This window comes from Paralichthys olivaceus, chromosome 11 (genome assembly GCF_024713975.1).
Source record: "Paralichthys olivaceus isolate ysfri-2021 chromosome 11, ASM2471397v2, whole genome shotgun sequence".
Lineage (NCBI taxonomy): Eukaryota > Metazoa > Chordata > Actinopteri > Pleuronectiformes > Paralichthyidae > Paralichthys > Paralichthys olivaceus.
Genome location: NC_091103.1, coordinates 4,705,783 through 4,718,170, shown reverse-complemented (window position 1 = coordinate 4,718,170; position 12,388 = coordinate 4,705,783). Strand labels below are relative to the sequence as shown.

The window sequence follows — 12,388 nt, the reverse complement described above, 5'->3', positions numbered from 1 at the left end:
ACTTTCAGAGAGCTGTGAACGTTTATTTTTTTAAAGTGTATGCACCTGACCGACATGCGTCTTGAATACAGCGGTTCAAGCAAACTTTTATTGTCACTGATCCACAAAATAAGAATACGGATGAACAAAATGTCGTTTATGCTTCTGTCAGCAAGAAACGCGACATAAAAATGGAACCGAGTGATAATGCAAAGCATCACAGTCAGCAGGTGCAGGAGGGGCTGCGAGCATGTGTGCCACCACCTTATTTTATTTATGAATGAATTCTTATAGGAGGTGTACCTTTGTATTTGAACCTGTCATCACCATCTTCATATTTAACTTGTTATCAAAGGCTGATCTCAATGATAAAAACAAAGACACTAAATCTAATAGTAACTTACTTTAGTAAAGTGCCATTTTTACTTATTGTGCTAAAAGCAATGGGCACAATAAAATCATCAAACCATGATGTGACTCGTTGATGAAATGACTTTGTGTACGTCAAGTATTTTTCATTCTGCAGTTTATCTAATTACCAGAAAGCGTTTTGGGATTCTTCAGCTCACTGTTGTGGTTTTACAGCCCATGACTTTATTTATTCTTGTTCTCTCCAAACACATCTCTTATATTTAAGCTACAAGACTTACTGTGCACTTTACCTGTCCATCATTAAACAGCAGACAAACCAAGCTAGCACTTAGAAGTTGGGACTAAACTAGAGCTAAAGAGATTGAATTTAAAACGTACAAATAAGCTTTACTCCAAACACAAATGTGATATATGTACGAGATTAATACGATTGATTCTGCATTAACACTCACATGTAGTGCTCTCAAATAAATTCACATTCAACGTCGTGTTCTTCTCAGTTTGGTCCTTCAGCATCTGGTGCAGCTCCACACAAACACACGCATTTCCGTGAGGGAAAGATTTTCCGCCTCCCACTGGCGGTCACAGGTTCACAGACCACCAACATGAACACAAAGCAGAACTATGACCCACTGTTGAATGCATTGCGTGTGTAAAGAACTATACCAGTTTATCCCACCTTGGCCTCGTTAAGTCGGGTCTTCAGGTTGCTTTTCTCGGCCTCCAACCTGGTGACAACAAGACATAACTTTAAGCCAAGGAGAGAAGGAACACGGAGACACATCACACAATAATATATTACTATCTTAACAAATCTACAAAGTAAAAATAAAGAAGAAGATAAAACTAATAGTAATTTCACCTCTTTGTACAGTTCTAGCAGTTCTTGAATGCACCTGATGTTCTGAAACCTCCTTTTCCTTCCGGGCCGTGCTCTGCTCCACCTGCAGCCTCACGATGGATGTTTTTCGTATATTCGACAATTCCAGGGTTCAAAAATTATAATTGCATCATCACTGTTTAATCGCAGATGATTATTTAAGTTGGCTGTGTTCGCAGCAGAATGATGCAAAGAAAAAGGCAAAAACTTAAAGAATATCCTGTCAGAGATGGATGGCAGACACTGAATTTGATTTCCAATAAAGGACAACTATCATATATCAGTCTGAGACACAGTAAACCAATATATCTGTCTGATCCTACTCTTCTCAAATGTTAATAATTCTCCTCCTCCACTAACGTGCTCGTTCTCTATGAGACATTGAACTTGGAGAATTAAGATAAAAGCGAGAGAAGATGTGGAACAGATGCTGCAGATTATCTAAAGCATGAATCAGTCTGCTGCATCTGACGGTGAGTTTAAATAAAAAGTCATATTTCTGTGAATCCTCGTGGTCCATATGTTTGTCCTGTATCTGGAAATAATATGAGATGTGTGTTATTCCTTATGTTCTTATTGTTTTATTTTGTCCAAGTAAAAAATATGAACAAATGTATGATCATAAAAACTTTGAAGAGCTTAAGATTTTCACAGTTCAGTCTTTGGAAAGTAAAACACATTTTAGTTTTCAGTTACATTTGATTTGAAACAAAGCACTTAACTGTAATTTCCTGAATTTCAAGATGTTTTTAAAGCCAAAAGAAGCTGATGTAGTAGAAATGTTTCAGTTTCATTCAATATTAGAGCAGTAAAGTCCATTTATAGACTGTGGTTCTATTTACAGTGTATTAATACACAGTTTTGTCTGTAAAGTTTCACAGTATTGTATGTCTCAGTAACATCAGCTGCAAAGTTTCATCTGGATTTTCTAGATTTGCTGAACTTGAAGGTCAACTTTAAAAAAAACAGTTAAGAGACTCACAGCTCCTTATGCAGACTAACTTGATCTGTTAGCGCCACCTGCGGGTGAGTCTGCTTTCATAGTTTACGGTTTCTGAGAATTTCTTTCTTATCCCGGCAAAATGATTCTATGACGAAACAACTAAATTGATATTTTGAACAAATCAAGTGGAATCAAACTCAGCCCTGGTAAAGAGATTACCGACGTATAGGGGAACTGTCACCGATCAGTGTTCAACTTCGACACAGCAGAATCTTTCAGTGCTGAGAAATGTGTCTTTATACAGGGAGCATAAACAAAATCATATAAAAAGGAACTTCTTTATGCTAACTTCTGTCTCTCTCTCTCTCTCTCTCCGTCTCTGTCTCTCTCTCTGTTTCTCTGAGTAAGTGAAGTGTAAGTATGCTGGAGTCGGGGCAGAACACAGAACACCACCTAGTCAAGCCCCTTCATATTTTCTGCCAGATCGTAGACTCAGCTCCCTGCACCTCGAGCACCTTATTACATTTTTGGGGGGATTTTTCTTAGTCTAGTATTTTGACCTTGACTCATCGTGTTCTCCTTTTTTTCCTCGGTCCCTGTCGCCCTGAATCACTCTGGCAACACCGCTCAGCTGCTCACTTGGAACCCCATCTCTCTTCTCCCTCCTGGTTTTCATCGACACCCCCCTGACATCACCTTCCTCTCTGGCTGCAGTATTTACAATAAAAACCCTGAACTGATCAGACGTCTCCTGCTCTGTCTCTGCACTAGTAGAGTTGTAGAGTTGGAGGATCACAGGGAAACACACAGAGAAGCAACAATTACCAACAAACTACTTTTACAGAAATGAGTTGAACCTGAAACTGGCTTCCAGGGCCCTCACCTGACACACCGAGTGTCTCTGCTTGTTTCAGACCGAGACAGACACACACACAGGAACCTGTCTGTTGTTTGAACTGCTGACAGAGCTCCTCAGGTGTCTGCCTCTGTCTCTCTCTTCAGTTGCTGGTTCTCACCTCCACACACAAGATCTGATGATCTGACAGCAGCAGCAGCAGCAGCAGCGGCTCAGCCTGGAACAGACAGCATGTCCACTGCTGTTCAAACACAGTGAGCTGCTTCACCATGTCTCCTCTTCTTCCCCACCTGGCTCTCCGTCTCCTCGCTACCCGCTGCAGGAGCCTGCTGTGACAACTCATGGCTTCAGCGGGGCAGCAGACTCGCTGACCTGATATCTTCTGTTATTTATAAAGTTATGTCATTTATTTATCCAGAAACCACTGAGCGTGTGCAGGTCTGCTCATATAAGTAGATTTCTTCATCACAGATGTAAATGTTTGCATGACATTTGAATCCAGTCAATATCAGTATACAGTATCCTGTGTATTAGTATACAGTATCCTGTGTATTCGTTTGTAGTATTTGCTGCAGATTGTCTCACTCGTCCTCTTTTTTTTAGTCCAGCTCAGCGCTTCACAAACTCACATTGCATTTCTTTTCATACTCTGTGCAATGTATTTACAGAAGGTTATCTCTGTTTATTACCTAAATCCATTGCTCCATCTTTATGCACAAGTTTTCTCTGTGTAACTTCTCCCATTCCGAAAACTGCCCAACAAGACATATTCAGGACGACTTGCGACCCCGTGTGGCAAGACGTGGGAAACAACAGTCTGTGAACATGATTTCACTTTCTGTTTTGGTTGAAGTGAAACACGGAGAACAGAAGTTCTGTCTCCTGCTGTGGTTTATCTTTGAATCTTTTTTGTTCCAGTGGATAACAGGAGGAATTAACCCTCCATGGACAACACGGAGGGAACACGCACCTGCGGCCTGTGGTGAGAGTTCACAACAAAACTGCATTTAAAAAATCTCTGTGTTTAAGATTGTTCTGATTACTGGCTGGTGAATAAACAGAATATAGGACGCAAATCAAAATGGACTTTTCAGCAGTAGGTGGGTCACAGTTCGGCTAATACGATGACTTGTTATCACAAACTCCTCACAGGGAAATCTCCTGCTGGGGGGGGGGGGGCGTCATGTTGAGACGATTTGTGTAAGAAATGAAGGGACAAAGTTCATGTGAATATCTGATTAGAAAGAAATACCAAGTGTTCTAATGGAGTTTAACGTTCGTGTTAAGTGTCCTTTCACTTTCAGATTACCTTCCTCTAACTTGAACCTTTTAACCTCAGTGGACACAGAATTATATGAATTGAATTATACTATATTTCACTGGAGCCATACAGCATGACACAGTATTTCAGAATTTCATATGCTCCTGCCATTCTCCTTTGTTTTTTTGGAATTTAAAGAAGGCCGGACATGAATTATACAACAGGCCGACTTTATAAAGGCATCAACACATGGACATGCTGGTCCTATAACAATGATGTAAAAGAAATAATGCTTAGAGACAGGACTTCTGTCCCCTGAATGATGTTATGGAGGTGACCTTCAGCAACTGTGTCTTCTTAATCCCTTTTTTAAATGAATCCTGTAGAGGCAGGCTTAAGTGTAAATGTATTGTCCCCTTTCCACTGTGAAAAGAAAACCATATTCCTTATATATATATATATATATATATATATATATATATATATATATATATATATATATAGCCGTATACATTGCTCACTACAGTCTGTGCCATATATTTTTGTTTTAATGCAATTTCCCCATTGACATTCTCCGACTTTCTTCAAGCCACAAAAACGTCGCGGAGGCCAACTTCGCTCTGCACGAGACGCACTGCAGACGCTTCTTATGTCTGTGTCCTGACTGTGGTGAGACAGTTCCCAAAGAGCAACTGGAGCAGCACAGAGAGGAGGAGCACACTGAGGTACACACACACGCACACACACACACACACACAAACACACACACTCTACACTGTGGGTTTACAGCTCTGTTTGTTTGCAGACGAGATGCTCCGAGTGTTTCCAGAAGATGGAGCGTTGTCGTCTCAAGGATCACAAGGTGAGTCCAGTATTACTGCAGGCTGGACATAGGAAGCAGTATTAGTTTACTTTTAGAAATGTACGTATTTGTGCTGCCCATGTTTGTTGTCTTCCCCCCCTGGTCATTGAGAATAAAAGATGTCTAACAGGCAGCGAGAGTGTTAAGACAGATGGATTGTGTTGCCTGGAAAAGAGCAACACTTTTGTCGTGAGGGTTTGATTCAGTATTTGCCAAATGTCTATTTATCCGTCTGACTCTGCTCGTCTCTGTCTCCCAGGCTGATGAGTGTGTTGAGCGCCTGCAGGCCTGTAAGTTCTGTGACCTGGAGCTGCCCTGGAAGAAGCTGGCGGAACATTGTCTGGCGTGTGGGAGTCGCACCGAGCTCTGCAGGGACTGCAACCGCTTCGTGAAACTGAGTGACCAGCCGGAGCACGCCTCCACCTGCTCTTCTGCTGACAATAATACAAGTCCTGCCAGCACTCCAACAAATCAGAGTAAGGGGATGCAGGGTTCGGCACAGATTTCAAACAGCCACCAGGTGTTTTATCTCCTGTAATTAACTCTTGCTCGTTCTCTCACCACAGAAAAGGTAACAGTTAGCTGTAGCATATGCATGCTATTATTTCCTGCTGAGGACCTAGAGGAACATGAGGTAAAAGCTTTTTTTTTTCTTGGCATTTCTCTTATAAATTATGAGAACAGTTCTTCAAGCTTCACAGAGGTTCTTTGGAATTTTAAAAAAACTTAAAAATGATGAAATCCTCTTTGACAAAAATTTTAATTGATTTTGTGAAAAATCTTATTTCTAAATATTTTCTAAAACTGCGTTATTATTTAAGTTTTTTTGATCAATTTATTGTCAACATCTAACAAATGGTGAAGCGGCTGTTGCTTTACACTAGCATTTAGCTAAAATGCTAAGTCAAGCAAACAAATGTCCTAATTTGCTTCATGCTGCAATATTTAATTTAGCAAACCTTGGCATGTGTGGCCGTAAAACCCTTTGCTTTGCAGAGAAGGTTTTTTTTTTTAAATATTCTCGAAAGTGACATAGCCTAGGCTAAAACCTAGGCTAAAAGGTTTTTGGCTAAAACCTAAAGGTCTCGGTTAGACTAGACCTTTTCGAGTCACTTCACTCACCCCTCCATCGGCATCGTGGTGAGTGGATAATGAGTTAATTTAAATTTTTCAGTGAACTATCCCTTAAATCCAAAAATCCACTGTGGAGCATTTTCATCTTCATCGTGAAGATTATTGTTTTTTTTTTGCATTTGTGTGTTTGTTTCCACAAAAACTACTGGATGGATTACCACAGGTAATAATACCTTTGTCTGCATTTCCACAAACCAGCTAGAGTGTGCCTCCGCATCCGGTTGTGACGACTCTGGAGAGGAAGAGACGGAGGATGAGGAGGAGGAGGAGGAGGAGGAGGAGTTACCTGGGCAGGTGACCATTCCTCAGCTAAACAGCATCTATAGGGCAGCCTCCCTGTCACCCACCCCCCCCAATGGTCCATTAGGTGACGGAGGAGATCAAGACCAGATCAGCATCTGTCCCCACTGTTCTCTGGCCCTGCCTCTCGTCACACTGCGCAGGCATCAGGTAACATTCCTGCATCACGTAAGATTTGTGTCAACGTTTCTGTGAAGTTCGAATAATAAGAGGTGTTCCCTCCTCCCTGTGTTTCCAGACCAAGTGCCAAATCTACGCTCACCTGAAATAAAGAGGACATGGATGAGGTGCCTCTCACAGCTTTGATCAATATGTCAGTCGTAACAGATGCGTGTTTGGATTGTAGGTAAATTAATTAAAGGGCTACATTAGATTTAGTTTCTGTCTCAATAAAGGATTACATTTTGTTTTTACTTTAACTGACCATTAGTTTAAATTAGTGATTGCGTGTAGTGACAGTAGTTAAGAATACGTTGAACTTCACACTGTGTAGAGTGTTTTCTGTGAAATGCAAATACAGCTGCTGATCTGTAAAGCTAACTGACTGAAATGTTTTGAGCTGGAAACTTCATATTGAGACATTTTAAAAGCAGTTTAAGTTTAGTTATTGTGTTTGAAGTCCACCTCTTTGTATTCATGTTATTTAGAATAAGCTTCTGTAGCTGAAGTTATTGCCACAATGTTTTATTATTTGAGGTTACAATGTAAAACTCTGCAAAGGAGGTTATGTTTTCCATCTATTTCAGTTGGTTTGTAGGATTACACAAAAAAACTTCCATGAAGGTTGGTGGAGGGATACGTTGTGGTGCTCCGGGACCTTGTGAGATTTTTTTTTAAATTTTCGTTGATTTCACAGAAAAATTATTTTTGAATTGTGATGAAAAGAATCATATTTAAGATACTGAATGCATATCTGAATACAAATCTGGTTTGAATGTATAAGGATATAAATATATATATTTTTTAGTTGGCTGTTTTTGTTGTTGGTTTTTGTTATTATTATTATTATTATTATTATTATCATTATGTCAAAAATTGAAACATTTACCAACAAATCATTTCATGTGTCTGTGTTGCAGCCGGTCGCTCCCACTTCCAAAACTGACTTTTACCTAGTTTTTAGTTTTGTAACTCGTTTTATAATATGGTTGTTTCAAATTATATATTTTACTGGAATTAAAGATTGTGGCCATCGGGCATCAACTGCTCTCTCACTGTGAACAACATACATGTGCAGTCGTTCATGTTAACATTGACAACGTGACATACCAACAGTCAGAGCTGCTCGAACAGGATTTCATGAACCTGACAGACAGTTAATCAAACAAAATTCAAACGTGAAGTTCACATCTGTGGAGGTGCTTACATTTTATCTCTGCTCCTGCCTACTTATCCTTGTGGTTTTAATTTACTGTCAAACTGGGTTTTTATCTGAATTCTCTCATCTTTTATCTGACCTAGTGATAAATTTGGACAAGATTATTATCTGAATTTAACATTCACACCGATATATATATAAATATAAATATATATAATAACTGACTGGATTAGAGCTAAACTCTCAAAATAAAATACACACAGAAAGAAAAAAACAAGCTAACATAAATAATTAAAGATAAACACACACACACACACACACACACACACACTAAACTATATATGGTGTGTGTGCGCGTGTAGGTGACGTCAGCTCCGGTAAGATGACACGTTGTTGCCACGGTAACCCTCTGTTGCTCTACGGTAGCCCCGAGCGGCGGAGGATAAAACTTGTTTCATGTTCTGAGGCCTCGCGGAAACACGGTAGGTCTCTGATCGATGAAGCGACACGTGGGTTTCTGTGACGCGTCTTATTTTTCGTGGAAGGTTTCAGCTCCAGTAGAAAATCCCACGTTGGTGACCCACACAGCTAAAGCTGAGGTGAAGTGCGTGCTCACGACGGACAGAACTCACAAGCTCAATCACACATTTCATATCATTGAGGGAAAACTTTAAAGCAAATAACTAAAACAGCACATGTCCTTTGACTCTTCAATGACAAACTTCTTACACTTAAATAGACATTTTTTGGGAGTTGGTTGTTTTTGTCGTTGTTATGATTAAGAAATAATTCCCCTTATACGTATATATATTGCACAAATTTGACTTTAATTAATCTGAATGCGTTGTGGTGAATGCAGACGTTAAGACTACAGCAACATGGACCTCAGCCGTCAGCAGACAGCCGGACCTGATCTAGACGATGTTGAGCTCACGAGGAAGCGGTCAGAGCTCTTCAGTGGAGAATGCATGAGGCTGATCCAAGAGACGAACAAAGCGTGTAAACGAATGCAAGATAACGACAACAAGCAGCTTGGTGAGTGAGTGACTGAGTCTGATGCAGAGGGTTGATGTTCAGGGTTTATAGCAGTGCTTTTTTTTAATCTGCTTCTCAGATCAGAGGGTCAAAGACATCAAGTTCCTGAAGAAGGAGTTGGAGCTGAAGTTGGAGGAGATCAGTGAGGAGATTGAAATCCTCATAGCGTTGCAGAGCAGAGTGGTTAAGGCGCTGGAGGCCTGCAAAGAGCCCCTGAGGGTCACTACTCTCTGTCTGGAGGAGAGGTGAGGCTGGAGGAAGAGGGATCATGACACTTATACTTAAAATTATTGCAGATACACAGATTCAATGTATTGTTTTGATACTTCCTAATTGTCTCTATATATCTTTTATCTAACAGATTTGGCAAGTATCTTTAGTTTTCAGGAACTCAGTCTAAAGTTTCACACTAAGCTTTTCCTTTCACTTTCAAGTTTACTTATTAATGATAACAAGAGGGAATCTCCTGCACTGGACTTTCCACGATGAGTGTGAAACCTTCATGTCACATCTATCATCCCATTCTGTTCAATAGGCCTTTTTAAATTGGATTTCACACACATGGAATCTACTTGTGTTGTAATCTGCTTTATGTTTGTGTATCGGCAAAAATATAAAAATGGGGATCACTATATAAATATTATAAATACCAGAAAAACAGATGTAAAATATGAAAGTTAGGTGTTGGGACATTAATGCAGACTGGGGTTAGATTAACTGGGGACAGTGAATGGATGTTTGTCTCTGTTTGTCGGCCCTGTGATGGAATTGGTGACGTTGGTGAATTGGTTCCAGCACCTCCACCACGACCCTCACAGGAAAAACGGTTTAGAGAATGGTGGTATGGATAAATAAAAAATCTCCAGCTAATTCTTCATCCTAACAGACGATGTGGAGACGAGACAAATGAAATTAAAATCACTTTGTCCAACAGGGAAACAACATCAGCAAATAAAGTTTGAATCAGAAGATTTGTGCATTTTTTTCAGGTGCAGCAGCAGGATGGATGTGATAAGTGATAAAAGCTGTATTCGTTTATTCTGTGTCCTGCAGGATGAACCATCCTCCCACTGAGAGACTCCAGGATGAGGTGGACAGAGAGCTGCAGAAGGAGAGGGAGGTTATAGAGGGGGTGGCTTCCCTCCTGCAGCGTGTAGTGGAGCAGATCACTGAGCAGATCCGGTAAGAGAGATGGACGAGTTGTGACTCCAGCAAGTCAAAAACCAGCAAGAATGTTATCAAATCACTGGCCAGAGTTGAGATTAAAATCAAGACAGAACATATTGTTTCGTGTTCCAGACTGAACCAATCTGCCAAGTACCACTTAGAACAAGATCTGAGGGAAAAATATGAGGCCCAGTGCATCGACAACTCCTGCAACCTCATGACCATCCATTCCATCAAAGACCAGCTGAAGTCCATGAATACCAACTCTAGTTTGCCGAGGTGAGCTGCAGCGACCTTGACCCTGTGAAGTTGAACATCGTCGGATGATTTGAAATCATTACCTGGTGTCTTGTTTTCTCCTCAACATGTCTACACTCTGGAGATGCACCAAAAAATGTTTATATAAAGGTTTTGTTTCCACATTTCTCCGTCTCTCAGCTTGGCAGTGACTCCTCAACAGTGGGAGAACATCTCAGAGGTGAACATAGCCAAAGCGGAGCAGCAGAAGACCAACTCACTGTCGCTACGGGCCCTCGTGGAGTCTCTCCTGGAGCAGACGGCGGCTGACATGCAGAAGCAGGTCCAGGCTACAACAGCAGCCTTTCAGCTGAATGTCAATGAAATCAAGTCTGCCAAGAGCCAGATGGAGGAGCAACTGAGCAAGGTAAAGGGAAGAGCAGAGGAGGCGTGGGGGGTTTATTTGGCAGAGAGAGCGAGTGAGGTGAGAGGCCATGATTCTGCGGTGCATGAAATGTTTATTTATTGGCTGTACCGGTAAATAGAAATACTGGTTGACCCTGGTGTCAAACGTGCGTCCTCTCTAGACTCTGTCTGAGTTCTCCAGCCAGCAGAGGATCAGAGAGGATCTCCAGGTGGCCATCACAGAGCAGGAACAGTTCCTGACTCTGGCCCGGGCCCGGATGGATTTGCGTCACCAGAGGCCCGTCAAAGAGCGATGTCACGACCCGGTGCACACGCAGCTGCTCGCTGAGGTCCAGCAGCTCACAGCCCACATCAGCAAGTAAGACCTGGCACGCTCACGTCTACTGTGAAGAGATGATGCAATATAAAAAAGGTTACATGACGCCTGAGTGGATAGACAGATGTTATAGCTGCTAATTAACATGAGCCGTGACAAAGAAATCTAGTAATAACGAGGAAAGGTTCAATACATTATGATAATAAAATGTATTTAATCGAAATTAACGAGTCAACCATTATGAGTAGAAATATAAAACCAACGAAATATTGATTACTTGATATGTACTTGATTACTTAAGTATGTATATTATTACTACCATATTAATACCTAACATATTTTTTATGTCTGTGCAGTTGTTCCTACTCTTTACCACCGTCCTTCTCATATTCGCTCAAGTCTTGTTTAGAGATCTAACCATGCACGTGGCGTCTCTGTGTCTCTCCGACTTCAGACTGCGTGAGGCAGTGGTCCAGTCAGAGGAGGAGCAGAGGGCGCTGGTTCGATGCCAGCGCGAGTTGCAGGAATGCATCAACATGAAGGCCACCTCTCTGTACATCGATGAGGTCACCTGCGCCCAGCACAGGGAGCCCATTGTAATACACAACTTCTGAACAGTCAGCAGCAGGAAAGCTCCGCACACGACTGTGGTCTCCTTCACAATGCAGCAGTTATAAGAAATTACGTTTGAATTATGTGATATTATATTTGTCGTAAGTATGGTCTGAACTGGGTTTCAAATTTGTTTTTACCTGTTATTTAAAGCTCCAGTGTGTGTGATTAAGGTGAAAGGGATCTATTGGCAGAAATTTAATGTAGAATAATCCTCATGATGTTTTCACTAACTGTTTCATCTTAATTGTATGAATTGTAGTTTTCTTTACCCCAGAAAAAGTATTTTATATTCAAATACTTTATATTTACATGGAGGGGACCCTCTCTACGGAGGCCGCCATGTTTTTTACATTAGTCCAGACTGGACAAACTAAACACCTTTTGAGTTTTTATGACAACTGAAGCTACCACAGGTTCTTTATCATGTTTGGAAGGAGAGGGTGAGGTGAGGGGTGTTTCTGCTACTTCAACACTAGATATCACTAAATTCTACACACTGTACCATTAATGTGCAAGTTCATTAAATTAATAAAATATTACCATATTTAATTTTGAGATCCATTGGCAAAAATGAAATGTTACATTCATATTGTCTTCATTAGTGTATTATTTTTTACATTTCCTTAGAATGAGCCCAGAAAAGACAACCCAACAGAGAGGGTCTTCTATGTTTTTACTTTACCTCAA

General features: G+C 40.8%; 2 protein-coding genes across 5 annotated transcripts; both read left to right on the top strand.

Moving 5' to 3' along the window:
* The first annotated feature begins 3,839 nt into the window (after positions 1 to 3,839).
* xaf1 (XIAP associated factor 1) lies at positions 3,840 to 7,786 on the top strand. Its single transcript, XM_020094968.2, has 7 exons — positions 3,840 to 4,012; positions 4,881 to 5,016; positions 5,097 to 5,153; positions 5,413 to 5,629; positions 5,720 to 5,787; positions 6,486 to 6,737; positions 6,826 to 7,786. The coding sequence occupies exons 1-7, from the start codon at positions 3,975 to 3,977 to the stop codon at positions 6,856 to 6,858; spliced, it is 801 nt and encodes a 266-aa protein (XP_019950527.2). The 5' UTR covers positions 3,840 to 3,974; the 3' UTR covers positions 6,859 to 7,786.
* tekt1 (tektin 1) lies at positions 7,277 to 12,250 on the top strand. 4 transcript variants are annotated; one of them, XM_069534541.1, is made up of 8 exons: positions 7,277 to 7,407; positions 8,765 to 8,940; positions 9,020 to 9,185; positions 9,994 to 10,122; positions 10,240 to 10,386; positions 10,546 to 10,771; positions 10,932 to 11,128; positions 11,541 to 12,250. In XM_069534541.1, exons 2-8 carry the CDS (start codon positions 8,784 to 8,786, stop codon positions 11,698 to 11,700), a joined length of 1,182 nt encoding a protein of 393 aa, XP_069390642.1. In that variant the 5' UTR covers positions 7,277 to 7,407; positions 8,765 to 8,783; the 3' UTR covers positions 11,701 to 12,250. The 4 variants fall into 4 exon arrangements, with proteins under 4 accessions (XP_069390642.1, XP_019950539.2, XP_069390641.1 ...); XM_020094980.2 differs by lacking the exon at positions 7,277 to 7,407 and adding an exon at positions 8,084 to 8,387; XM_069534540.1 differs by lacking the exon at positions 7,277 to 7,407 and adding an exon at positions 8,084 to 8,504.
* Positions 12,251 to 12,388: the final 138 nt, after the last annotated feature.

Excerpts from the sequence above, each read along its gene's own strand:
- xaf1 (XM_020094968.2), top strand. The coding sequence starts at position 3,975 with ATGGACAACACGGAGGGAACACGCACCTGCGGCCTGTG. Across the intron at positions 5,630-5,719 it reads CAGCACTCCAACAAATCAGA|AAAAGGTAACAGTTAGCTGT; the intron begins GTAAGGGGATGC and ends CTCTCACCACAG. Across the intron at positions 5,788-6,485 it reads AGGACCTAGAGGAACATGAG|CTAGAGTGTGCCTCCGCATC; the intron begins GTAAAAGCTTTT and ends TCCACAAACCAG.
- tekt1 (XM_069534541.1), top strand. The coding sequence starts at position 8,784 with ATGGACCTCAGCCGTCAGCAGACAGCCGGACCTGATCTAGACGATGTT. Across the intron at positions 8,941-9,019 it reads TAACGACAACAAGCAGCTTG|ATCAGAGGGTCAAAGACATC; the intron begins GTGAGTGAGTGA and ends TCTGCTTCTCAG. Across the intron at positions 11,129-11,540 it reads CTCACAGCCCACATCAGCAA|ACTGCGTGAGGCAGTGGTCC; the intron begins GTAAGACCTGGC and ends CTCCGACTTCAG.